Source organism: Balaenoptera acutorostrata, chromosome 21 (genome assembly GCF_949987535.1).
Source record: "Balaenoptera acutorostrata chromosome 21, mBalAcu1.1, whole genome shotgun sequence".
NCBI classification, from domain to species: Eukaryota; Metazoa; Chordata; class Mammalia; order Artiodactyla; family Balaenopteridae; genus Balaenoptera; species Balaenoptera acutorostrata.
Window position 1 is genome coordinate 21,701,520 of NC_080084.1, and position 26,552 is coordinate 21,728,071.

At 37.3% G+C, this 26,552-nt stretch overlaps 2 protein-coding genes across 3 annotated transcripts in view; one reads left to right on the plus strand and one right to left on the minus strand.

The window, feature by feature from the left end:
- VPS37A (VPS37A subunit of ESCRT-I) overlaps positions 1-11,226 on the plus strand; it is a 40,551-nt gene extending 29,325 nt beyond the window's left edge. Inside the window, exons 7-12 of the mRNA XM_057537273.1 lie at positions 2,091-2,218; positions 2,300-2,358; positions 2,437-2,505; positions 6,840-6,983; positions 8,949-9,029; positions 10,632-11,226. Coding sequence (XP_057393256.1) covers positions 2,091-2,218; positions 2,300-2,358; positions 2,437-2,505; positions 6,840-6,983; positions 8,949-9,029 — 481 coding nt within the window. The 3' untranslated portion in view covers positions 10,632-11,226. The remainder of the gene's footprint in view (positions 1-2,090; positions 2,219-2,299; positions 2,359-2,436; positions 2,506-6,839; positions 6,984-8,948; positions 9,030-10,631) is intronic.
- A 7,637-nt stretch (positions 11,227-18,863) lies between these two features.
- Positions 18,864-26,552, minus strand: part of MTMR7 (myotubularin related protein 7) — a 95,420-nt gene continuing 87,731 nt past the window's right edge. For both annotated transcript variants that reach the window (XM_007174021.3, XM_007174022.2), the window contains 5 exons: positions 26,207-26,256; positions 23,872-24,072; positions 22,120-22,260; positions 20,659-20,785; positions 18,864-19,946 (listed from right to left, as the gene is read on the minus strand). In XM_007174021.3, coding sequence (XP_007174083.1) covers positions 19,584-19,946; positions 20,659-20,785; positions 22,120-22,260; positions 23,872-24,072; positions 26,207-26,256 — 882 coding nt within the window. In that variant the 3' untranslated portion in view covers positions 18,864-19,583. The remainder of the gene's footprint in view (positions 19,947-20,658; positions 20,786-22,119; positions 22,261-23,871; positions 24,073-26,206; positions 26,257-26,552) is intronic.

Genomic DNA, 26,552 nt, shown 5'->3' on the forward strand with positions numbered 1-26,552 from the left:
TCTTTGCCACCTTCTTCCAGCTTTTTTCAGGAAGTATGGGTATAGGTCAGGATTATTTTAAACCAAATCCCAAATATTATGTTATTTTTACCTATACGTTCTTCACTAATTTTCTCCACCAGGTAAAGACTTTTTCTTTGCCATAATCCCAATCCACGTCATCATCATACCTCACAATATGGATGCTAATTCTTCAGTTCTTTGATATTATCTTACTTCCCCAGGGTCTTAATAATTAAATCTTTTGGTTGGTAGTTTATTTGAATCAGGGTTCAAAATAAGATCTACCAATTGAAAAAAAAAAAAAAAAGATCTACCTATTGCATTTGAATACTGTTATCTTTTATAGTTCTTTTAATCATGAACCATTTCTCCCACGTTTATTAATATGTATGTACATATACACACATATACATACACATATGCATGCATACATATACATACAAATATATATACATACACATGTAAATGCATATAGAGTAAATTATACACATAGTATTAAATATTTATGTAAGAAACTGGTTATTTGTCCTATAGAATTTCCCATACCCTGTTGTTGCCTGATTGCATCTTTGTGGTTGCATTGAGGGTGTTCTTCTGTTTCTCATATTTCCTTCTACTGGTGGCTAGATAGAGAGTTTTGATGAGATGTAGGTTCAATTTTTGTATCAAATCATTACATTGTACACCTTAAACTTACACAGTGTCTCAGGAAAGCTGGGGGAAAAAATTTAGGTTTAATTCTTTTGGCAAGAATATTTACATCATAGTTAGTGCATATTTCCTATTACATCACATACGGCAGCAATGATGTCTGGTTGCCTTATTTTTAGTGACATTAGGATTGAAACAGGTTGAAACACTTGAAATCACTGACTATGCATTATTTCATTAAGGATTGCAAATGTGATTTCCTACTGCCAGAATTAGCCAGAAGTCTATGAAGACTTTCCTTCATAGAAGAGGAAAGTTTAGTTATATTGAAATATACTTCATACAGAAAGACAAGATATATGCTTGATTTTTTTCCTCTTAATTTATTAATTTTCAGAATAATGAGTTGATGCATAAGCTAGCTGCAAAAGTTCTGATAGGCGAGGTGTTTTTTGTTTTTTTGTAGTTGTTTTTGAGTTATTATAAACTCATAAATTAAAAAAGAAATTTGTGTTTCAGTCCATTCAAACATTATTCTTTTTGCTGCTTAAACAGTTCTATCTTTAGTCAATAGGAAACTCTGGCAAAACAAAGATGTCATGGGCTCAACATGAACATTTTTTTTCCCTGACCTGAAGCCAGCCATTTCTCTGAAAGGCACTTGTTCTTTTTCAAAATAACAATACCAATAAAATAACAGTATCAGTAGTGATTATGAAAGCAGGATAAGTTTTTGTTTATTTGTTTTGTTTTTTACACTTCTTTTGTCTTTAGGATATAGCACACCAGAGATGTACAGCCAAATACTATTTTTTAAAGTCTTTTCAGTAAAATTTCTCTGGATGATTATATAACTTAGAAAAGAAAACCAGGTTCATTTATTTCCATTTGCTTTGAATTTTAGACTGCTTTTTCTGTTTTAATTTTGTTTTTTAATTATATAATGCATTTATATGGATCTATATGTAGTCAAAACTGAAAGTTAGGTTCAGAAAGGTTTCCCTCCCTCCCTATCCCACCCATCCAGTTCCCTCTTTCACTCTCTGGATATGATTTTTGTTCTGGGATTAGCCTTCCACGATTGCTTTTTAAAAACATTTTTATGACTATATGTACACAGACACATACCTATTAGGTAAATAGGCTCAGAGGTTGAAATTAGTAGGTTATTAGGGCTGTTCATAAACCCTCGTCTTCATAGTCCTGTAGTAACTTGACACTGTACTGTATTTAGAGTACTTTTTGTTCTATTGTGATTGATGTTTTATTTGCTTTTAAGGTTATAATTTGCCTTCTTCTGTGTCTATATAAAAATATATATGTCAAAAATTATTTAGAACTCTCAGCTGAATGAAACTGAAAAATGGTGAATATTTATCATGAAAAAAACTAGATGACTGATATTCATTAACATATTTTTTCTGTTGTGTTTCTAGTGTATCACAACTTACAGATATGAATGATCAAGAGGAGGTATTACTAGAACAGTTTCTGACATTGCCTCAACTAAAACAAATTATTACTGACAAGGATGACTTAATGAAAAGTATTGAGGAGCTAGCAAGTATGTCTTTCCTTACTTATTAAATTTCCTAAGAAAAATGTGATCTTTACCTAGCAATAAACTAGAAATTTATCTTAACAGGAAAAAATCTCCTTTTGGAGCCCAGCTTGGAAGCCAAAAGGCAAACTGTTTTAGATAAGGTGAGTTAGTTATCATTTTTTAAGAAATCCATACAATTTTAAAATAGAATTAAATAGCATTTTAATTTTCTCTTTTAGTATGAATTACTTACACAAATGAAATCAACTTTTGAAAAGAAGATGCAAAGGCAGCATGAACTTAGCGAGGTAAGATTGTTTAGCTCTTTTCTTTTACCATAAGAATTTTTAATCTTAATGTGCATGTGCCACATTCTTAAATTCATTATTACTAGAAAGCATTTATTAGGTATCTGAGTTTATCTTATCTGTTTATAAGTCATGATAAACAGCTCTAAGTTATGCAGATGAACAGCTGTCAGTTATAAGCCATTGTAAATCATTTGTGCTCATGCAAGAGCATTTGGTTCCAAAATAGAAAAATATAAAAAGCCCCATAAAGAACTCTTCTGGGAGAGTTATTATAAAGGCAGTTTAACTGTTCTAATAAAAGCTACCAACAAAAATTTTAATTTTAGACTACTTGTAAGCCTATATACAAGTATCTCAAATGAAAAGTTAGCAAATTGAAAAACATAATATATAAAAAGTATAAAGTATAATTCACCACAAATAATAGATTTTATGCTAGAAATATGTGAAAATCAAAAACTTTATAAAATTCAACCCATGTTCCTGAAAAAACAAATCTTTAAAAATAAAAAGGGCAAAAATCATTTAAAAAACTAAAATAGGGGCTTCCCTGGTGGCGCAGTGGTTAAGAGTCTGCCTGCCAATGCAGGGGACACGGGTTCGAGCCCTGGTCTGGGAAGATCCCGCATGCCGCGGAGCGACTAGGCCCGTGAGCCACAATTACTGAGCCTGCGCGTCTGGAGCCTGTGCTCCCAACAGGAGAGGCCGCGACACTGAGGCCCGCGCACCGCGATGAAGAGTGGCCCCCGCATGCCGCAAGTCGAAAAAGCCCTCGCACAGAAACGAAGACCCAATGCAGCCAAAAATAAAATAATTAATTAATTAATTAATTAATTAAAAGGGAAAAAAAATTAAAAAAAAAAAACTAAAATAAATGAAAGAGGATATAATCTTTATATCTCATGCCAATAACCCAATCATAATATTCTGTTTCCTTTAAAATCAGGAATTCTAGAAGGTAAAGCCAATTTAGTAAAACAAAGTAGAAATAGACAACAGCAAAAAAAATGATGGTAAAGGCGAATATAAATTTATAATAGATTTCAGATGATCATTCTTTAGAATAAAATAATAGTAGCTGACATTGTACAATTGTTGTATCTTTTGCATTGCACTAAGCTATTTACATATATTGCCCATTATTCCACCCAAAACTCTATGAGGTAGATGTTGTTACTGTTTTTCCATTTTGCAGATGAGGAAACTGAGGTACATGGATATTAAATAACATCCCTGAGGTTATGTAGATAGAAAGTGTCAGAGTCAGGAGTCACATGTAAGCAGTCCTCCCACACTCTTAACTGGAAAATCTGACAGAGTCAACTAAAATACCTTTAGATGCTTATTAAAGCTTAGTAGATGCTGAAGAAGCTTTTCACAATAATCAGCATCATTCCTTAGACAAACTCTTAGTAAACTAAGATAAAATTAATTCCTTAATTTAATAAGGAAACCAACAGCAAACATCACACCTAATGACTCAACATTTCCAGGATCCCTTTAATGTTAGGAATGAGACAGTGATGCCCCAGTATCACTGCTATTTTAACATTGCTTGGGAGGTTCTGGCCACTGTAAGAAGACAAGAAAAGGAAAAGAGGTATAATGTAAAAGAAAAGGTGAAACGGTTGTTAACCAAAACCAAACAAATAAAAATCATAGCAAATTGAGAAGGTTTTCCTCTAGATATCTAGCAACTACCAGTGCAAAATGAAGTAGAAGAAAAAAACTCATTTACAATATAAACAAAACTGTAAAAAATTTAGAACTGAACTCAATGAAATAAGTTAGGAAACTTTACTGAATGGCACAAAAGAAGACTTGAAAAAATAGAGTAACAGAATATTCATGGACTGAAAGATACAGTATTATAAAGATTTCATTCTTCCCAAAATAACTTAAAAATCTTCTATACTTCCAATCAAAATCCCAAGAGTATTTTTTTTTAAATTTAAACAGATTTATTCTAAAGTTCTTCTGAAAAACTAAACAGGTTAAAGTAGTCAAGCAGAGCTTGAGCAAAAAGAAACCCTTTTCCAGTATCAAAATACAGTATAAAAGCTCTTTATTTAAAACAGTAGAGTAGCCTTGTAGGAAGCGAAAAATAGTTCTATGGAACAGATTCTGCAGTTCAGAAACAGACATATATATGAGTAATTGGTTAGAAAAAAATGAGAATTTAATAAAGGCAGTCCATTTAGAAAAAAGTTAGATCCCTATATCATAGCATACACAGAAAGATACTCTAGATAGAGTAAGTATTTAGGTGGAAACCATAAAATTATGAGAGATAACTATCTGCTAGAGTTTTTTTTTTAGGATTATGATGGGAAAATCCTTTCTAAGCATTATGACAATAGGCAGAAGCATAAAATAAAAAACTGACGATTTAAGCTATATATAAATTTAAACTTTGTATACATTGAAGATCATAAAATCAAAAGTGAAGTAAAGGGGACAAATATTTGTAGCAGATATAACAAATTTTTTTTTTTTTTTTTTTTTTTTATTTATGGCTGTGTTGGGTCTTCATTTCTGTGCGAGGGCTTTCTCCAGTTGCGGCAAGTTGGGGCCACTCTTCATCGCGGTGCGCGGGCCTCTCACTATCGCGGCCTCTCTTGTTGCGGAGCACAGGCTCCAGACGCGCAGGCTCAGTAATTGTGGCTCACGGGCCTAGCTGCTCCGCGGCATGTGGGATCTTCCCAGACCAGGGCTTGAACCCGTGTGCCCTGCACTGGCAGGCAGATTCTCAACCGCTGCGCCACCAGGGAAGCCCAAACAAATACTAATGCCAATGGTCCATAAAGAAACCTTACATACAGGCAAAGGGAAGAACAGGAAACTCACAAAAGGAGAAATATGAAGGTCCAATAAACATTCTGATATAGCAATTATTCTGACTTCTTGAAATGTTTAAAAAAATCCTTGATTCCTAGGATTGTCTCTATAGATGTGCTCACTCAGAACCTCTGAAGATGATGACTCTTCTATACTCTAAAGTATGGAAACCACTTCACTAGACTGTTGGTGCCATTAGTGCAGGAACCTGTCCTGTTTTTTTCCCCCTGTATACCCAATACCTTGGTCCAGTGCTTGGCACATGGTAGGTACTCAATGAGTATTTAATGAATAAGTAAATGGAAACATTTGAAAAGATGCTCAACCTTACACTAATAAGCAAAATTACATTATCTGTGTGAGTGAGACTTGTAAAGATAGATAACCAGTGTAGGTAAAGGTGATTAAAAATGGTGTATTTCTATATATCCCTGTATGTGATGTATCACAATGAGATACCATCTCACACCCACTAGGATGACTATTAATAAAAACAGTTTTAGTTCCTACATTTAGATCTTTGATCCATTTTGAGTTAAATTTTGTGTATGAGGTAAGGTAAGGGTGCAACTTAATTCTGAACGTGGATATCCAGTTTTCCTAGCAATAGTTGTCCAAGACTGTCCTTTCCCGATTGAAGGGTCTTGGCACACTTTTGAAAATATTTGGCCATATGTATGAGTGTTTGTTATTTCATTGATCTATATGTCTCTTCTGATTGTCAGTACCATACTGTTTTGATTACTGTAGCTTTACAGTAAGTTTTGAAATCAGGGAGTATGAATCCTCCAACTTTGTTCTTCTTTTTCAAGATCGTTTTGACTATTTGGGGGTCTCTTGAGATTCTCTATGAATTTTAGGGTGGATTTTTCTATTTCTGCAAAAAATGCTGTTGACATTTTGATAGGGATTACATAGACTCTGGAGATCACTTTGGGTAGTATTGTCTTAACAGTATTAAGTCTTCTGATCCATGAACACAGGGTGTCTTTCTACTTATTTATGTCTTCTTTAATTTCTTTCAGCAGTGTTTTGTAGTTTTCGGTGTACAAGTCCTTCACCACTTTGGTTAAATTTAATTCCATCACCTTTGCCATATTCTGTTCATTAGAAGCAAGTCACTAGGTCCAGACCACACTCAAGGGGAGGGGATTATACAAGTGCAGGAATACCAGGAGAGGAGGATCATTGGGGATCATCTTAGAGGGTGCCTACCACAATGATCTGATTCCTAAATTCCCAAGAGAGGACAGTGATCTGCCCAGTTTCTCTCACTTAATAGTTTGCAGGCAATGGATTCGTTTCTATTGTGGTAGGTAGCCATCTCATATCCAAAAGGTGAGGACTTAGATGGGACCACATTTCCTCAAAAAGAGCCTATGTAAGGCACATAATGAATTGCTTCTCCCTACCTCTACCTCTACTCCATTTTCCTTCCCTCTAAGGAGTTTTTCTGAGCATTAGAAACTAATATACTTGATTTTCTTTTTCAGAGCTGTAGTGCGAGTGCCCTACAGGCAAGATTGAAAGTAGCTGCACATGAAGCTGAGGAAGACTCTGATAATATTGCAGAAGATTTCTTGGAGGGAAAAACTGATATAGATGATTTTCTCAGTAGCTTCATGGAAAAGAGAACAGTATGTAATACTCTTCAGTTGAGGACAAGTGACAGCGTAATATCAAATAACTTATGTATATTCATGAGTAAAAAAAACCTTAGCACATTACTGAGCTGGAGTTTTGAGTGCCGTGAGAGGAAACTGAAGAGCCTCTATTGAGAACGATAGCAACATCCTGCTATCACTTTAAACCTGCTTGTTGTGAGTACACAAGCAGGTAAATCACATAATGGTTCTGTTTCAGAAATGATAGTATCTGTATTGTTCTGTAGTAAAGCTAGTAAATTAGCTTAAGTCTAGTCTTAATAGTTGTAATATACTTCTGAATAACCTGTTTCACAAGTTGTTTAAAAAGAGAATAACCGGGGCTTCCCTGGGGGCGCAGTGGTTGAGAATCTGCCTGCCAATGCAGGGGACGCAGGTTCGAGCCCTGGTCTGGGAAGATCCCACATGCCGCGGAGCAACTCGGCCCGTGAGCCACAACTACTGAGCCTGCACGTCTGGAGCCTGTGCTCGGCAATGAGAGGCCGCGATAGTGAGAGGCCCGCGCACCACGATGAAGAGTGGCCCCCGCACCGCGATGAAGAGTGGCCCCCGCTTGCCACAACTAGAGAAAGCCCTCGCACAGAAACGAAGACCCAACACAGCCATACATACATACATACATAAAAAGAATGTAAGCAGACAAGAATAGCATTAAAAAAATAAAAAATAAAAAAAGAGAATAACCTATATAGTGTGTTTGTTTGTTTGGCTGTGCCGCACGGCTTGCAGGATCTTAGTTCACTGACCAGGGTTTGAACCCAGGCCACCGCTGTGAAAGTGCCGAGTCCTAACAACTGCACCACCAGGGAATTCCCTATACAGATTTTTAAAATTTTTTTTTGTTTTTAATATTACTGAGAACATTCTGGGGATAATTTCTGTTCTAGTATTTCCATTATATTTAAAGAAAAAAATTTTAAGTCTGCTTAGCAGTATCTTGTCCTTTGATAGAGTCCTAAATATTTACCTAATTTCTCTGAAACATCACAGTTTAAAAATAACCTTTTGTTAGTAAACGTTGTAAAACAGATGTGCCACACACGTACGAACTGTTCAGGAAGGGGTGGCAGGCGTTATTATCCCCGCTTTCCGTGAGAAGATTTGAGGTACAGGGACATCAGTGACTACGGTTATAGCCTTAGTGAAGCGTCGATTTTGGGTCCATTTTTCTTCGGTACTATATAACTGTATCTTGAAGTTTTTTTTGTTTTTGTTTTAATTTATTTTATTTATTTTTAGCTGCGTTGGCTCTTCGTTGCTGTGCGGAGGCTTTCTCTAGTTGTCGCGAGCGGGGCTACTCTGTTGCGGAGCACGGGCTCTAGGCGCGCGGGCTTCAGTAGTTGTGGGTCACGGGCTCTAGGCACGCAGGCTTCAGTAGTTGTGGGTCACGGGCTCTAGGCGCGCAGGCTTCAGTAGTTGTGGGTCACGGGCTCTAGGCGCGCAGGCTTCAGTAGTTGTGGGTCACGGGCTCTAGAGCGCAGGCTCAGTAGTTGTGGCTCACGGGCTTAGTTGCTCCGCGGCACGTGGGATCTTCCCAGACCAGGGCTCAAGCCCGTGTCCCCTGCATTGGGAGGCGGATTCTTAACCACTGCGCCACCAGGGAAGCCCTGAAGTCTTTATTTGTGAAGCTTCCTGGGTAACAACAGTAGGATTTATTTTCATATTTTTAAAACACAGATATTTGAAATTATATAATCAGAGAACTGGTATAAAGGATCAGAGTGTGTTTTACATTCTGGAAGTTTAGAAAGATTATCTTCCAAACAAAATTAAAATTTTTTTTCTTTTTGATTCTTAAATTCTGCTCTACCTTAGACATCCACAATTTAAATAATGTCAACAAGTTAGAAGATTCTTACTTAGAATTCTGTCAAATTTAGCTAGTAGTAGGAAGATTATTGGAGAAGTGACTGGTATTTTAAATAATTTGTCTTCTAGATTTGCCACTGTAGAAGAGCCAAGGAAGAGAAACTTCAACAAGTGATAGCAATGCACAGCCAATTTCATGCTCCATTATAGGTAAATTGTATTCTAGAAGGTTTGAGTCTTAAGGCTATTGCATGGCTATTTTTAATGAAGTGTTCTTACCAGTGATTGTTCAGCCAGCTTTAAGCATAATACTGTCGTTATAGCTATTGTGCTATATAACATGTAGAATACTTTATATTAAGCATAATGTTTTATACCTAAGCATATAACCAGTAGAAATTGTTTGCATATTTTCTCAGTAAGATATTGGCTTAAATGAATTTTTTTTCAGTATTTGATAGCTACTTATGTAGAGTTTAAGCTGTAATTAGTTCCTTTCTCTCAGTTGGTGTGGGGAGTATACCATATTACTTAGTTGACATATTTCTCAGTAGTCTCTTTTGTCATTTCTTCCTTTAAAATGAATTTCCGCTCTCTCTCTTTTCCATCTCACATCAGGATTATTCCAGTAACTTTCTGACCAGTCCTCTGACTTCAGGGTTTCTCCTTCCTGCTCAGCACTGACAGAATGATCTTCCTAAAATACCACTCTGTGATAACATTTCTCTGCTCCAGGACCTGCAATGAACCCCTAGGGATGAGAAATGCCAAATTTCTCTCTCTGGTTTTAAACCTTCTGTAATCTGGCTTCTATTTTACATCATCCATTTTAATTTTCCATTTTCCCCTTATGTTCTCTCATGTCATGTTCTTTTTTCTACCACCGTGTCTTTGTTCATGCTCTCACCTGATCTCAGGACACTCTTCTGTTTTCCTCTCCACCTATCTTGTTTTAGGAATGATCTGGTGGCAAAGACTAGCTCCCACCTCAACAACTTTAAAAGCTCGTGTTACTGGGTAACGCAGGGAAACAGAGCCAAAATGCAGAAGAGTACACCTCAGTCACCTGGGAGTGACAACACGACACGCAGCCATCAGTAACCAAAGCCGCTCCTCCTTCTCAGACCCTTCCCAAGGCCGCTTGTTTCTCATTTCTGCCTCTCTCTTCTGTCTCTCGCTCCCATGTGCTTTCTCGCTGGCTCCTCAGAGAGCTTTCTTTGCTGCACCTGCACGCCGTTCAGGCAGCGCTGCCCACAGGCCTGATCATATCCTGACAGTCCAAACAGCCAGTGGAGACTGACAAGGGTCTCACCACCAATTCAGGGAAGGAGACTGGCCCGGCATAGACAGTGTCCATCCTGACCTCAAGCAGTTTGACCTAGAGATTGGTGTCATGTGTTCATCTGCCCGCTCTGCTGGGCTAAAGGAGTAGACTTTGAGAAGGGAGCATGGGAGGTTCCCTTAAACGGGATCAGGCGACAGGGAGGGAAGTGACAGGCATTTCTCAACCCCCGTTCAACCTCATCTGCCCCTTTTCTCAATCTAGTTGTCCTTAACATCAGTAGCAACATTGAATTGTTTTATTTTACAAATCAGACTGTTAATCCCTGAGGGTAAGGGTTGATTTTTTATCATGTATGCATTTCTCAAGGTTGAGAAGTAAGTGGGCACTGAGTAATCGCTTATTGACCTGAGCATGCTAGCATCCTTTCCCTACCTCTTTTCCCTCATAGTCAGATTATCTTCTTATAGGTAAATCTTAGTTTATCATCTTAAATTAAATCTTAGGTTTTGATTTTCTTTTCTTTTCAGATTTTCCTGAAAACATGAACTGCCAAGAGAGGAATGGGACACAAAACTAAGCACATTTATATTTATGATTTGCAAATTGGCATTTCATTACAGTGGCTGAATTCATAGATACACTATATAGATTGTATACAGAACTGAGACTGATTTTGTACAGATTAGAATGATTGCTATGATCTTTGCTTTGAGAAATTTTTCTGCACTATTTGCACTAAAAATGTTTATTTGTTGTTGATAAATCCTATCATATTTAAGTTCCACTGCTGTTCCTCTCTTATTATTGATTAAATACCTATGCATGTAATTTTAGCTAGTTTCAATATTTTATAAAATTACTTCATTTAAATTTGTAATTTTAATTTGAAACTGCCTCATTGCTTTATCAAGAATGGTTTCGATTTTTTCCTCTCAACCTTTTTTGAAAAATTACCATTTCAACTGTAGAAAAACTTATTCTTCCTGTTTCTTTCTGTATGATAAAACTTTCAAAAATAATTTGTTTTTAAATATTCACAGTGTCAGGAAACACCAAACCTGCCAATGTGCTATCTCAAGGAAGTAACTTTTAATTCATACAATAAATCAAAAGAGTAAACCAGCGGTTTTTACCTATTGTTGTTTTATTTTTAAAATTAAAGTTGCACTTAAGAGGCAATACAGGTAAATAAATATTTTACCTAATAGAAAAAACTGCGTTTCATTTAAACTAGTCCAACATAAACTTTAATACTAACTTTTTTTTTTTTTTTTTGGCCACACGGTGCAGCTTGCAGGATCTTAGTTTCCCAATCAGGGATTGAACCCGCATCCTCAGCAGTGAAAGCGCGGAGTCCTAACCACTGGACCACCAGGGGATTGCCTCATGCTAACTTTGTAAATATAAGTATATGCTGGGTTTGTGGTTAGATAAGGATATGCTCGCTAAGTTCCTCATATTGAAGTTTAAAACAATATTTTTGTTAATAGTAAATTTAAATACAAAAAAGTCAGTGAATTTTTCTGACCTTTACTGTGTTAGCTTTTCATAACAGAAAAGCTTTAATAATAAATAAAATTAATATTAATTTTTAGGCAGTCTAGTTTTTAATTAATTGGATTTTTGCTTTAACTTGTACTGTGTTAAACAGTTTGCTTTTATACTATGTTACAGAATGAATATATTTTATGGGTAGCTGTGAAAGCTAATTAAGTAGAAAATCTTGAACTAGATATCTGAGGCTTGGTAAAGTAGTATCCAAATCACAAAACAACCTAATGACAATTTTTATTTAAACTTCATCACAGTATGATTGCCATTCCAAACACCAGCATACAGTACCGTTTTTTTCTTTTCTTTTTTCTTCTTTCTATACATGTTTTTAGCAATAGAACTTTAGGAAAAACAAAATTATTTTCTTAGACTTGAGTAATACTTAATACTTAGTCTATGTGTGTGGAAGGGCAGGTATTCACACGGACTATAAAGATATAATTTGGGTAAAGAAATTAACTTTTTTTAATCACCTGTCTTCCTGGTACTGTGCTAAGGGCATGCCATTTAATCTTCAAAATGACCAGACGAGGAAGGTATTATTATTCTGGATGTGTAGATGAGATAACTGAGGTAAGTGTCTCAAATCTGTGGCAGAGTCTTCTGGGTATTCAGGAACCTTTCCTTACTGTAGTGGTCACAGAAGCTTCAGCTTTCCCAGCAGTCACCACAATGGAGGACATGGTAGTCCCAATCTTCTGCAAACAATCAGGAAGCTTTCTGAGAAACCAGGCAGAGCCCAGAACAAGAGGCCAGCAGACCACAGCCATTAATTCATTCGATCTACTAATTTTATTAAGCCCCGACTAAGAATGAGGCACTGTGGAAATACTATACAATGATGACTCAGACATGGTCTAGGTGTTTAGGTACTTATCCCCCTTTTCCTCCACTGGAAAAAAAAAAAAAGTCATTTTCTTATATACTAGATCTCTTCTACACAATCACATAAGTAATTCATCTCAATGTTTTTTATTCTTTAAACTTAAACTATCCCAGTTTCATTCTGTACCAGTTAACATACCTTGGTTTCTCCTTTTAAAATTAATTTTTTAGATAACCTCCTTACAACCCAGTCATTAATAAGAGGAGTCTGATCATTACCTACATTTAACCGACAAATCAGTTCAGATAATAGGTCATATAAGTCATCCAGGATGGACAATAGTCTACATTTGAATATGTATGAATTTTGGTTCTGTTACTACAATAAACATTTTAGTGACTTTTCTATAATTTTATGGCTATATTATTTTCTTCTTAAAATTGACTATATTGGAGAAACAGTGCCAGAGGAAGGAAAAAAAAAAAGCCTGCCAAAGCAGAGATTCTGATTTTACTTTAACACATAATAGAAAACTAGATGGAAGTCACAATAGTAGAGAAAAGCTTAGGAGTTATTATTCAGAGTTAGGGGTTTGTCATGGGTAGAAATTTAAAGGCTAACATCTCAAAAATAGACGAAAGTTTTCTAAATAAATGTGATACATGCTAAACATAATGTTTCAAAGTTGGAAGATTTTCTAGGAATAATTCTAGACTAGGAAATTTATATTGAAATAGAGATTGACAGGTAAGTGATCATAATTCATATGTGCTTAAATTGAAGGACAGCTCAGATTCATTTTTAGGGAAAGAAAGTAAACTAATCATGTGCTCTTAAAGAATAAAAACCTATGCCAGGGTTTCCCTTCTCTTCACCTTCCTTTATTCTAAAAAAGGTCCTTTGTTGATTGCTGAGTCATAATCAAAATGCTTACCTACTTCATATTATTAAATTTTCCAGAAAATCACTTGAGCTCTAAATATTACTAGTTGGGAAGTAATCTGTCTTGAGTCAGTTTTACATTGGTTTAAACCAACTGCTCTAAATAAAACTTCCTTGATTGTTGTTTGATTTAAAATGAGAATGTACTGTTAGAGATTTTAGCCTTGTTGGATTGGCTCTGTCCAGCACAATAGTTTTAATAAGCAATAAAGGTAACCTTTTTAAAATAAATTTCAGTGTTAGGTTAACTTATAAGTAGTCTAAATGAACATATGCTTAAATTATATTTTGTAAAATATTTGGTGTGGGGCTGAAAAAAGTTTTGTGTCTGATGTGGAAGACATCACATTAAAGAACTAAATTTTAAAATATCAAAGATTTATAGTATTTGTTTTTCAAAATAAATGCATGGTTCTGTTTGGTATAGTTACTGTGTCACTTTTTTAAAATTTGTTATTTTTTTTTGTAGATGTATACTGCCAAATGGAAGAAATTAAAGTCTCATCCTCAACATGAGGCAAAGAAGTTTCTAAGAGTTGATAATCAACTACAAGAGTGGGATGAAGTGAGTTATGTTATAAAAATGCAAAAGCCATTACAACTTATCCTAAGTATCATTAACAAGGTATTCCCTGCTACAGAAAGTTTGTACCTTTTGACCACCTTTCTCTAATTCCCCAACCCCACCTCCACCTCAGGTTAACCACAAATCTGATCTCTTTTTCTCTAACTTTGGTTTGTTCATTTGTTCGTTTTAGATTACACATATAAGTGAAATCATACAGTATTTGTTTTTCTCTGACTTACATCACTTAGCATAATGCCCTCAAGATCCATTCATATTGTCGCAAAAGGCAGAATTTCCTCATTTTTTATGTCTGAATACTATTCCATGGTGTGTGTGCTTCTTTATTCATTCATCTGCTGGTGGACAGTTAGGTTGTTTCCATGTCTTGGCTATTTTAAATAATGCTGCTATGAACATGAAGGGGTACAGATTACCTTTTCGAATTAGTGTTTTCCTTTGTATTCCCACAAGTAGAATTTCTGGATCATATGGTAGTTTTATTTTTAATTTTTTGAGGGTCCTCCATACTGTTTTCCATAGTAGCTGTACCAGTTTATGATCCCATTAACAGTACACAAGAGTTCTCTTAAATTCACATTATCACCAGCATTTCGTATTGCTTGTCTTTTTGATGTTGGCCATCCTACCATATGTGAAGTGATATCTCATTATGGTTTGGTTTTGGTTTGCATTTCCCTAATGACCAGTGATGCTGGGCATCTTTCCATATACCAGTTGACCCTTTTATATATCTTCTTTGAGAAAAATGTCTACTCAAGTCTTTTACCCATTTTTTAATTGGAATGATTTTTTGTTGTTTTTTTTTTTTTTTGCTGTAGAATTGTATGAGTTCTTTATATAGTTTGAATGTTAACCGTTTGTCAGATATGTGGTTTGCAAATATGTTTTTCCATTCCATAGGTTGCCTTTTCACTTTGTCAATTATTCTTTGGCTGTGCAGAAGCTTTTTAGTGTGATGTAGTTCTACTTAACTTATTTTTTATTTTGTTGCTTGTGCTTTAGATGTCATATCCAAAAATCACTGCCAGGACACATGCCAGTGAGCCTTTTTTCTGTTTTCTTCTAGGAGTTTCATGGTTTCAGGTTGTACATTTAAGTCTTAATCATTTTGAGTTCATTTTGGGGAGTGGTATAAGACAGTGGTCATTTCATTCTTTTACATATGACTATCCACTTTCTGCAGCACCATTTATGGAAGAGACCATCTTTTCTCCACTGAGTATTCTTGGTTCCCTTGTCACATATTAGTTGACCATATATGCTAGGGTTCATTTCTGGGCTCATAATTTTGTTCCACTGATCTATTTGTTTTTATACCAGTACCATACTGTTTTGATTACTATAGCTTTATAGGATAGCTTGAAATCGGGAAGTGTGATGCCTCCCACTTTGTTCTCCTTTCTCAGTATTGCTTTGGTTATTCCGTGTCTTTTGTGGTTCCATATAAATTTTAGGATTGTTTTTACTACTTTAAAAAATGCCACTGGAATCTTGATGGGAATTGCACTGAATATATAAATGGCTTTTGGTAGTATGATCATTTTAACGATATTCTTCCAATCCAAGAACACAGGATGCCTTTCCATTTATTTATGTCTTCGATTTCTTTCATCAGTGTCTTGTAGTTTTCAGAGTAGAGATGTTTCACCTCCTTGGTTAGGTTTATTCCTAAGTATTTTATTGTTTTGGATGCTGTTGTAAATGGGATCATTTTATTTCTTTTTCAGATAATTTCATTGTTAGTTTATAGAAATGCCATTGACTTTTATGTTACTTGTGTATCCTACAACTTTACTGAATTTGTTGATTAGATCTAACAGATTTTTTTCGTGGCGTCTTTAGAATTTTCTATGTATAAAAACATGTCATCTACATATAGAAACAGTTTTACTTCATCCTTTCCCATTCTGATACCTTTTGTTTCTTTTCCTTCTACTTTGGTCTACTTTGTGGTCTTTGTTGAGTAGAAGTGGTCAGAGTGGGCACCCTTATCTTGTTCCTGATCTTAGTGGAAAAGCTTTCAGCCTTTCAACAGTGAGTATGATATTAGCTGTGGGCTTATCCCTTTTGGCCTTTATTATGTTGAAGTACATCCTTTGTATACCTAATTTGTTGAGAGTTTTTATCATGAATGAATATTGAACTTTGTCAAATGCTTTTTCTGCATCTAATCAGATAATGTTTTTTTCCTTCATTTGATTAATATGATTTATCACATTGATTTGTGTATGTTGAACCATCCTTGCATGCCAGGTATATATCCCAGTTGATCATGGTGAATGATCCTTTTAATGTGCTGCTGATTTCAATTTGCTAGTATTTTATTGCAAATTTTTACATCTCTATTCATCAGGGATATTGGTCTATAGTTTCCTTTTTTGGTAATGTTCTTTTGCAGCTTTGCTATCAGGGTGATGCTGTCCTCATAAAATGAGTTTTGGGAGTGTTCCCTCCTCTTCTACTTTTTGGGAAAGACTGGCATTAATTTTTCTTAAGATGTTTTGTGAAGTTCACCAGTTGAAGCCCTCTGGTCCTGGGCTTTTCCTCCGTGAGAGATTTTTGATTACTAATTCAATCTCTTTACTAGTAATTGGTATATTCAGACTTTCTATTTTGTCCTGATTCACTCTTGATAGTATGTTTCTAAGAATTTTGCATTTCTTCTAGGGTTTCCAGTTTGTTGGCATATAGTTTTTCATAGTAGCCTCTTACAAGTCTTTATTTCTGTGCTATCAGTTGTAATGTCTCCTTTTTCATTTACAATTTTGTTGATTTGGGTCCTTTCTTTTTTCCTTGGTTTACCTTTTCAAAGAACCAACTCTTAGTTTGGTTAATCTCTGTTGTTTTCCTGTTCTCTATTTCATTTATTTCTGCTCTAATCTTTGCTATTTCCTTCTGCTAACTTTAGGCTCAGCTCTTCTTTTTCTAGTTCCGTAAGGCGTAGAGTTAGGATGTTTATATGGGATCTTTCTTGCTTCTTAATGTAGGCGTTTATTGCTGTGAACTTTCCTTAGAATTGCTTTTGATGCATCCCATAAGTTTTGTTGTGTTTCCATTTTCATTTGTCTCAAGATACTCTTTATGTCCCCTTTAATTTCTTCTTTGATCCATTGGTTGTTCAGGAGAGTTTTAATTCCATATGTTCGTGACTTTTCCAGTTTTCCTCTTGTTATTGATTTATAGTTTCATACCATTGTGGTCAGAGAAGATACCTGGTATGATTTCAATCTTCTTGAATTTACTGGCTTGTTCTGTGGCCTAACATATGGTGTATCCTAGAAAATGTTCATGTGCACTTGAGAAGAATGTGTATTCTGCTGTTGATGAACAGAATGTTCTGTATACGTCTGTTAGTACATTTGGTATATAGTGTGGTTCACATTTGCTGTTTCCTTATTGATTCTCTCCCTGGACGATCTATCCATTGTCTAGAGTGGGGTATTAAAGTCCCCAACTATTATTTTATTGCTTTTATTTCTCCTTTTAGCTCTGCTAGTTTTTGCTTTATGTACTTAGGTGGTCTATTTTTGGGCAAGGCATCTGTTTGAGCACTGAGGGGGAGGGGAGGGGAGGGGAGGGTCATTGGCTGAGATAGCTGGGTAGGACTACTGGCTTGGTTCCCCACCTACCCAAGTGAGGCTGTAGGATGGGCTTCATGGTTGCCTGGATTCTGTGATGTTACTAGACAGTAGGGACTGGATACTATACTCAGCATTAGGTGGGGCTTTGAAATTAGCTTCCCTGCCCTGGTGGTGCAGCAGGATGGGACACAAGGCCTGCACAGCTCATTGTTTGGGGACCTGAATCAATCAGGCAGGGGTGTGCACTGAAGGTGCAGGCCACCAGTCTTGCTCTGCAGACAGGGCAAGTCACAGGCTGTGCTCTCTGTTCAACTGCCACTGTAAACGGGGCTGTTGGATGGGTTATGCACTTTCCCGTGTGTTCTGGTAAAGCTCCCTGGTCAGGCGGGCTGATGCTGATGTGTGTTTTCAGCAATAAGTGGGGCTACAGATGAGTTTCCCTGCTCAGGCACCGTGGGAGAAGCTGCTCGAAGGTCACTAACGCTGTTTGTTCATGGTCTCAAGTCAACCTGTGCCCCAGGTTCCCTGGCCAAACAGGGCCACTGGCTTTGCTCTCAGGGCAGTCAGCTCTGCCCACCCGCTTCTCAGCTCAAGCGCTGCTGTGGTACGCAGCTTCCAGGTGTTCTCGCCACCCCTCCCTATCAGGTGGGGCTGGGGCCACGCTCTGCAGTGGGTGGGGCTCTCTGTCTCCTGCCTGGGGAGGACTGAGAAGGCCCATTCAGGCAGCTCCCAAATCTTCCTGAACAGGCTTTCTGGTCAGCAGGGGCCGGGAGCCACAGTCTGCGGCAGTGGCACCATGGCTCAGCTCTTCTTCTGCCTGGGCGTGGGCGGACTGGACTCCAGGGCCAGCAGCACGTCCCCTCGGGAGCCCGAGCCAGGCAAACCTGCGCCCTGTCGCGTTCTCTGGTCAGACTGCACCACCGACCGACCGGACCCTGTCGATGAACGGGCTGCTGGCTGAGACAGCTGTGTGGGCTCTGCAGACAGAACATCGATCAAACAATACTAACCAGTTACACGGTTCCTAAGGTAACAAATGACAGAACTTACTCCACGTGGTAAACAGACATGAAAACCAAATTCTCTAGTTCTTACGTGCCATCTTCTCTCATTGAAATGGTACCCTGTGACTTTATACAGTCATACTTCAGGGATCAGGCTGGTGGTTGACCCACGCCATCCTGGTGATGTAGTCTCTGGAGTAGTAATCAAAGGTTGTTATTCAAAAAGTTAATATGATCCAAATTCATATTTAAGAACCAGAGAGTAAATGTTTCTACTTTATTAGGTGGTACACTGGTGTTAGAGAAGAGTGTGTTGTAAGTCTTTTAGCGTTTTTTAAATAAGGAGCAATATGAAATTCCAGGAAAAGGCAACGCAGTTATTATAACGATTTAAAATATATTACCTAAGGAGAAGTTAAAGTGAATAAACCTGAAAGATAAGCTTAAGCACAGTTACAAAGCTCATCAGTTACAGAAATATGTCTATTAAACATAATGTGTTCCATTATTAGAAATACTGATAACAGAGTCAGGAAGGAAGGTAACATAAAATATTTTAGGAAACAAAATATGCATCTGGAAGTGAACTAAGGGGGAAGACCCAAGTGATCAGTGTGAAGGAAAGAGGTCGGGGCACTTTCTGACCAGCTGCAGGCTATCAAGGAAGATTTGATCTGATAACCTCAGGTGATGGTAGAGGTCACTGCTCTGTAGTGAATAAAACTTCTTCCACAGTCTAGAATGATTTTCAAAATGGGGAATCATTTTCCTTATACTTGTTTGATAAAAGAAATGGCTACTTCCTGTTCTTCAACACCTGAAGGAACTACAAGCTGGGCTTTTTTCTTTTCACTGCTACATTTTATAATTCTCAAGGACCTGTATCATTTGCTGGGCTACTCTGTCATTTGAGATTGCACTGTTCCCTTATTTCTGGAGCGTGTTTGTGTGCGTCCTTTACTTGGGAACCCCACGGGGGACCTTCAGGCTGTGAGAAACACGGCCTCGTCGGAATCGCGGTCCTTGCCGCTGTCCTCACCCGGCGCACACTCCCCCCCGCTGGGGGAGCGGCAGCTCAGATCTTCCACCCCGGACTCTTGGTCACTGTTGGCTGACAGATCTGGGTCTGAGCTTTTCAAATTGTCCTGGGTTAGAATCAAAGCAGAATCTTCATCGCCCTGTGAAGGGCTCCTGGATGGAAATGATTTCATATTCCCGCTGTAATCCTGGGGAGTGTTGGCTGTGCTGTTGTCTGAGGTAGAAAACCCTGAGTGTTTGCTGGGTTCACTTTGCTTACTCTTCACTTGAGTGCGATTTAACTGGACTTTCTGAATTCTTTCCAGCCTCTAAAAAAGAAACAACAATTTCAGGGAACGATCATAAATCATGTATCTTTTTTGTATATGCATGCCTAAAGGGATTTGTTACCTTCCAGCTGGGTATAATGTTAAGAACATGGGATTTAGACGGACTTGGGTTGAAAACTAGACTTCATGTCTTTGGACAGAATAATTAGATTCTGTGAGGCTTGCTTTCCTCATCTCTAATGTAAGGATGGCACTGCCTTAGCACAGGTTTTCTATAAAATGCAGAAAACGTAGCATGGGTAGAGCACCTGGCATCCTTCTTTCTGTACCTGTCTGGTTTTACATAATGATTTTCATCCTGTGAACTCAAAATACATTTTTTTTAAATTAGGAGTGAGGTGTTCATTATCTAATTTTTTAAATTAAGATATAAGTAGCTCACCCTCTTAAAGTGTACAATTCAGTGGTTTTTAGTATATTCACAAGGGTACACAACCATTCACTACCATCTAGTTCCCTAATATTTTCATCATCCCCGAAGCAAACCAAGGAAGCGAGCCAAGCCAGATGTCTGAAACGTATTAAGTGCCTAGGTAAGTGCTCACCTGGTGGGGGCTGTGTTTCTTGTTACCCACCAGCTAAACACGTGAAATGACTCTGTTGCTACATTTCACACATCCCGAGTCGTGAGAGGCTTTCACAGAACAGTGATCGTCACAAAATAAGGTTAACAAGAGCAAGTGTGTCTTACTTCTTCTAGGGCCTCGAGTTCTTCCTCCAGCTGCTGGGTTTCCTCCTTCACAGCCATAAGGTAATCTGTGACCGACTGTCGGGGCTGCAGCCCCTTTTCAAAGCGGTTATACATTCCACTCCAAAACCTAGAGAGGACAGCAGCACTTCGTGAAACATCAGGTCACAATCTGTACATCCACATCCTCAGGTCTTCTATGGAATCTTTCAAACCACAGTCCCACCGTCCTGATAATAACCAAATGCAAAGCACAGGCTCAGAAAAGCCACTTACTTAAGGCGATAATTTCATGTTGATGTTTTCATTTTCTTGAATCAGTAGACTTCTTTTGGGGAGAATAAATTCATGAAGAGTCTACTTGTATAGATGGTACTGAATTAGTAGGCACATAACATATTTTTCTAAAATAGACTGAAGGTAGTACATGTTACCATTTTCTTTCTTTTTTCGGCTTAAGAAAATGGCTGTTAGTTTGGAAGTCAACTTGAAAAATGAGTGTTTGTATTAACATGCAGAATCTTTCAGCCGCAAAGGGAGTCTCTTAACTTTGAGGGTTTTCGCTTGTTTTTATCACAACCACCAAAAATTTACATTTGCAATAAATCCTCCCTTTTTTATCCTACACAGTAAAGCATACTGGAATGCAAATGAGAATACAGGTGCACTTTGCTTTACTGTGCTTTGTGGAGATGGCGTTTTTTACAAATTGGAGGTTTGTGGCAACCTTGTGTCAAGCAAGTCTATCAGCACAATTTCTCTAACAGCATTTGCTCATTGTGTGTCTCTGTGTCACATCTGGGTAATTCTCAGAATATTTCAAGACTTTTCATTATTATTTTGTTTGCTATGGTGATCAGTGATCTTTGATGTTACTACTACTACTCACTGAAGGCTCAGATGATGGTTAGCATTTTTTAGCAATAAAGTGTTTTTAAATTAAGGTATATAACATGGTTACATTGTTTTTTAGATGTAATGCTGTTGCACACTTAATAGACTACAGTATAGTGTAAACATAACTTTTATATGCACTGGGAAACTAAAAAATTGATGTGACTCGTTATTGCGATATTCACTCTCGCAGTGGTCGGGAACCAAAGCCACAGTATTTCTGAAGGTAAGCTGTGTCATGATCACTACCTAAACCTGTGATTCCACATTTAACTTCTAAGGTCCTCCCTCCCTCCCTCCCTCCTTCACTTTAAATAGACTGGAACTTACATTTTTAGGATATCATTACTACAAAACACTGACTTCTAAAGAGAATTCCACATTTAGGGGGGAAAAGAGAGGGAGAGGAGACACTGGCAAAAATGCCAGATGAGATATTTAAGCATCTTCCTTCAGTGTGTTTGCATTCAAAGAAGCTTTGAAGCTCATACACTTCAACTTCCAAATGGTAAACAGTGCCAGAATCTAAGTTCAGAACCATAATTGTTAAGGTCCTAGAGGTTTACATACTTATACATGAAGTTGCATGGCGGCGTGGGGAGACGGAGGGTTCCCTGGGTCTGACTGGAATCATCTCTAAATAGAGGGTTCAGGTAGTCCCCGCGATTCTTCCACAGGTGAGCCCATAGAGAGTAGGTTCTTTCTTGAATTCTGTTATAAAGAAAATAAGCCTGAATACAGCTTATCTTCATTCTTACAAACAGCAGGCATGTAACAGTAAAGCTGGAAAGGGATCAAAAACTGTTATCTGAACATCAGGTGTCCCTGTTCCCTAGCAGGGACATTTGCAATCTGTGTCTTCATGGTACAGCAGGAGAGCTCTGTAACAGTCTTGATTCTGCTGCTCTCCATACTGGCCTCAGCAAGATGCTTAATCCCTCTGAGTGTAAAATAAAACCACAAGAATTTTTTTGGAGTTTTTCCCCAAATAGTCATTGGATTTTTATTATTTGCTAGGTACTATTTAACTGCTTCACATATTTTCTCTCATTTAATTCTCACTGAATTCCTATGACATTTGCCCCTTTTGCTAATCTAGCCCAACAAATCACAAAACTACTAGGAAAACAGGTGAGCTTAAAGGATGTACTCTGCTACTTTTAAATCATTACGATTTATTGGAATTAAAGTTTCTTGGAGAAAACATAAACTAGTACCTACTGGAAAAAGTCATTTTCTTTCCATTCAGGCACTATAAAACTAGTAAGAGTCTATTTTATTTGAACTGATCATTTCCTAAATTAAATCTGATACTATATATACCACACTTAAAATCATTTTATTTTATAAAAATTTCAAAAATGTTCTTTCATTTGCAGTTCTTAAGTCACTTTGTGTTAAGTTTTTGACTTTATAAGAAGTCCACATTTCATCTACTTTTTCCCTCTCAATAAAAGCAATCCAGTTTTAATCTGAATAAGAGAGTGACCTGAGTTTCTAATTTACTTTCCCAGTTATACAGTAGTCCACCTTTATCCATGGGATATATGTTCCAAGACCCCCAGTGGATGCCTGAAACTGTGGACAGTACTGAACCCTGTGTATTCCTATACGTACATACCTATGATAAAGTTTCATTTATAAATTAGGCATAATAAGAATATCCAAAATGCCAGCATCACTACTCTTGAACTTTGGGGCCAGTATTAAGTAAAATAGGGGTTACTTGGGAACACAAGCATTGTGTTAACCTCAACAGTCAATCAGATAACCGAGACAGCTACTAAGTAAGTAACAGGCGGTCCCGGGCAGGATGGAGAGGGGTGGCACAAGATTTCATTGTGCTACTCAGAATGGCCCACCATTTAAAACTTATGAATCGTTTTTTTTTCTGGAATTTTCCATTGAATAGTTTCGGACCACAGTTGACCTTGGATAACTGAAATTATGGAAATCGAAACCATGGATAAGGGGGGGCTACTGTACTTGCAATTCTTATGACAGTATATCCGCCAAAGATGTCTGACTCTTTGCTTTTAAATGCAAAAATCGCTTTCTCTGACTCCAAGAAGCTTCCTTTCCATTATCAGTATGTGAAGTCTACCTACCTGTCTGTGGACATTAGGCAGGAACTGGGCAAAATGGACTTGTACCTATCTTTGTCAGCTGATGGTATTAAACTGTTAAAGTGATGTCAGGAAAAAGAAAATAACTTTACTCTGTCAGTATAGATGTGTGGCTAAAACAGTATTCAGAACTGTGAAAGGCCATCTGAAATTCTCAGTCACAAACTCTTTCGATAACAAACACTGAAACACTTACTTGAGTTCTTGTCTCTCCTTCTGGCTGTTACATAGGAAGTTTCCAAACTGGCAGGAATAGATGTGGTGTTGAATATGAATCAAAAACCTCTCATTAAACTCAAAGGCACAGGGGAATTGTTCCATTAACTGCCAGACGCACTCAATGAACTGGTCAATAACTGGAGAGATTTCTCTGGGATCACCATCTAGGTTGCCATATCTGTCAAATGAAGTGTGAGAGACATTACAGCAAGGTTTTTGGGGGTTTCTTTTTTTTGTTTTTTTAACTCGAAAGCTATAAATGCAAAAACAATCATAGAAGCAACCCTAGTTCCTAAACAGATCTTATTTTATAAACCTGGAATGCAGAAGAAGTGGAAAAACATAACTTTTTAAATTCTAATGTCAAGAGAAACTTTGTAGTGAAGGTCTGGGCAAAGAAGGGACATGTTGACGTTATAATTACAAAAGAGAAGTGTTAGTGCTAGAGATAGAATTCAAGGAGTCTTTCCATGGAGAGAGCAACCTTTCATTCAAACGTGCAAAGTACATCAGAACTTCTGAAATAAATCTTCCACTTTAATTAGTGACCAGGGGGAGAATGGGAAGAAATGCCTAAGCAACTTCAGAGTTTTTCATTTTTGCATGGTTTTGTTGGGAAGAAAAGAGGAAGAAAGACAGCTTTAAAAAACTGGTTCCCCAAGTTTCTAGGGGTATTTCCATTTCTAGACCAGTGTTAAAACTTGTCAATAATTTATTTCCACGTGACCACAGATTCCCATATACCTTTATATCTCTCGTATCATTGTTCTCAAGAGTACATTAGGAAAAAAAAAGAAAAGAAAAAAAAAAAAAGAGTACATTAGGAATCTCCTCCCTCATGTTTGTATTGATTTTTAAATGAAGACTGCCTCGTCCTTTATACTATTACGTGAATTTTAGAAAGAATCCAAAAGGGTGATTTGGGTGACATCAAATACAGAATAACAATATAGAACCTCACCTTCTCAGACACGGATAATCAACTTGAGAAATAGGAATGAGCAAGGATCGGGTTTAGTAGTTTTTTCCAGGGTGGAAACATTAGAAACTGCCTGGAAACCTCTCAAAAGGTTTAGTCCCACTCACCTTTGGTAGCTTTAAAAAGGGGTTGCCCAATATGTTCTTTCCTCACAGGACACATATTTATCAGCCATTTCTATATTCTTTCTGCCACAGATCCTCTACCTCAGAGATCCTAAGTGCCTAGCAGACAGTCAGTGGAACCCCCAAAACTGAAAATAACAATTGATCTTAAGGTTACTTAATTGTTTGGGGGCTTTAATTTTCTCATTTGTAAAATTGAATCACTGTGCTTTCCGGGAAAGATAATTAATTATAAAAACAGAATTCCAGAAAACCACATAATAAATGCTCAACTAATGCTAAATGCAAAAACTTACAAAAATAAATATGCGCAGCTCCATAAATTCAGAATTTAATTTAGGAAAACATTCAATCAAAAATGTATATCAAAATCTCTAAATTATTATCAGCATGCTGCCTAAATTTAAATTTTACCTCTAAAAGATGAGACCATACCAGCTACAACACATAACATTCAGGGATTAGAGACACCAGAACACCAGTCAGACGTTACCATCCACACTAATCAAATGAGGCCAGTAGCTTCTGTTTATTGAAAGCCCAGTAGATGGGCTAGTAGGCAAGGAGCTGGGCTATTCACATACACGCTTTTAAAAGCCTTGCTATAACCCCGTGGATTAGGGAGGGTCTCCCCTTTAAACAGATGGGAGGCGAACGCTCAGAGAGGACAGACGCCCAAGGCCACACAGTAAATGCCACAGCCTGGATTTGAGGCTGGATCTGTTGGGCTCAAAGCCTGGGCCGCTGTCCTACATTAGCTCTCCAGAGACGCCTGGGACACAAATGCCGCAGGATAAGCCCAATTTAACTCCCCTTGTGGAAGATCAAAGAGAAACTGTTCCACAGGCATTTCACAATGTGCAGCTTAAAATGAATGTTTGCACTTCAAAAATGGAATAATTTAGTAAATCAAATGTGTGTGGAAGGAAGGGAGAGTCCATCCTTTCTAGGTCGATTAATGAACAAGCTTCTGTCTCTTCTGGAAGAACTTAACATTAGTTAGTTCTGCTCAGTCAATACCAACCGTTCTCGAGTTAGAACTTCTTTATCTGTGATAAAACATATTCAACAAAATTTTAACTTCCTGATAAGATACACAAGGAAACTCTGAAAACAAGGCTATTTTCCCCCACTCAATTGAGAACTTCAGAAACATTATTTTTTTTATCCTAAACATTCACTACAACAGATTTTAAAATATTTCTTACCTGTGATTAAACTTATGACCAAAGGAAATCCAGTCCTTTTCTATTAATACCTACACAAGATAGAATATAAATATCATGGAGAGAAGCAAATGAAGGAAAATAAGAGACCAGCACCAATAATTCTGAAGGATTCTGAATTCAAAGGTTCTTGGAGCAGAAGTCACTCTCCTCCGTAACCTGCAAATGAACGAGCACTCACTATCCACCGCTATAGAGGTGCATGTCAGAAGGCAAAGTTGAAAGCCTTCCATAGGAAAAATAAACAGGAGTGGACACATGAAAATGTAATGCCACTACCCACAGAGTGCTTTCAATGCACACTGTTCATACTGCTTCATGTACGATC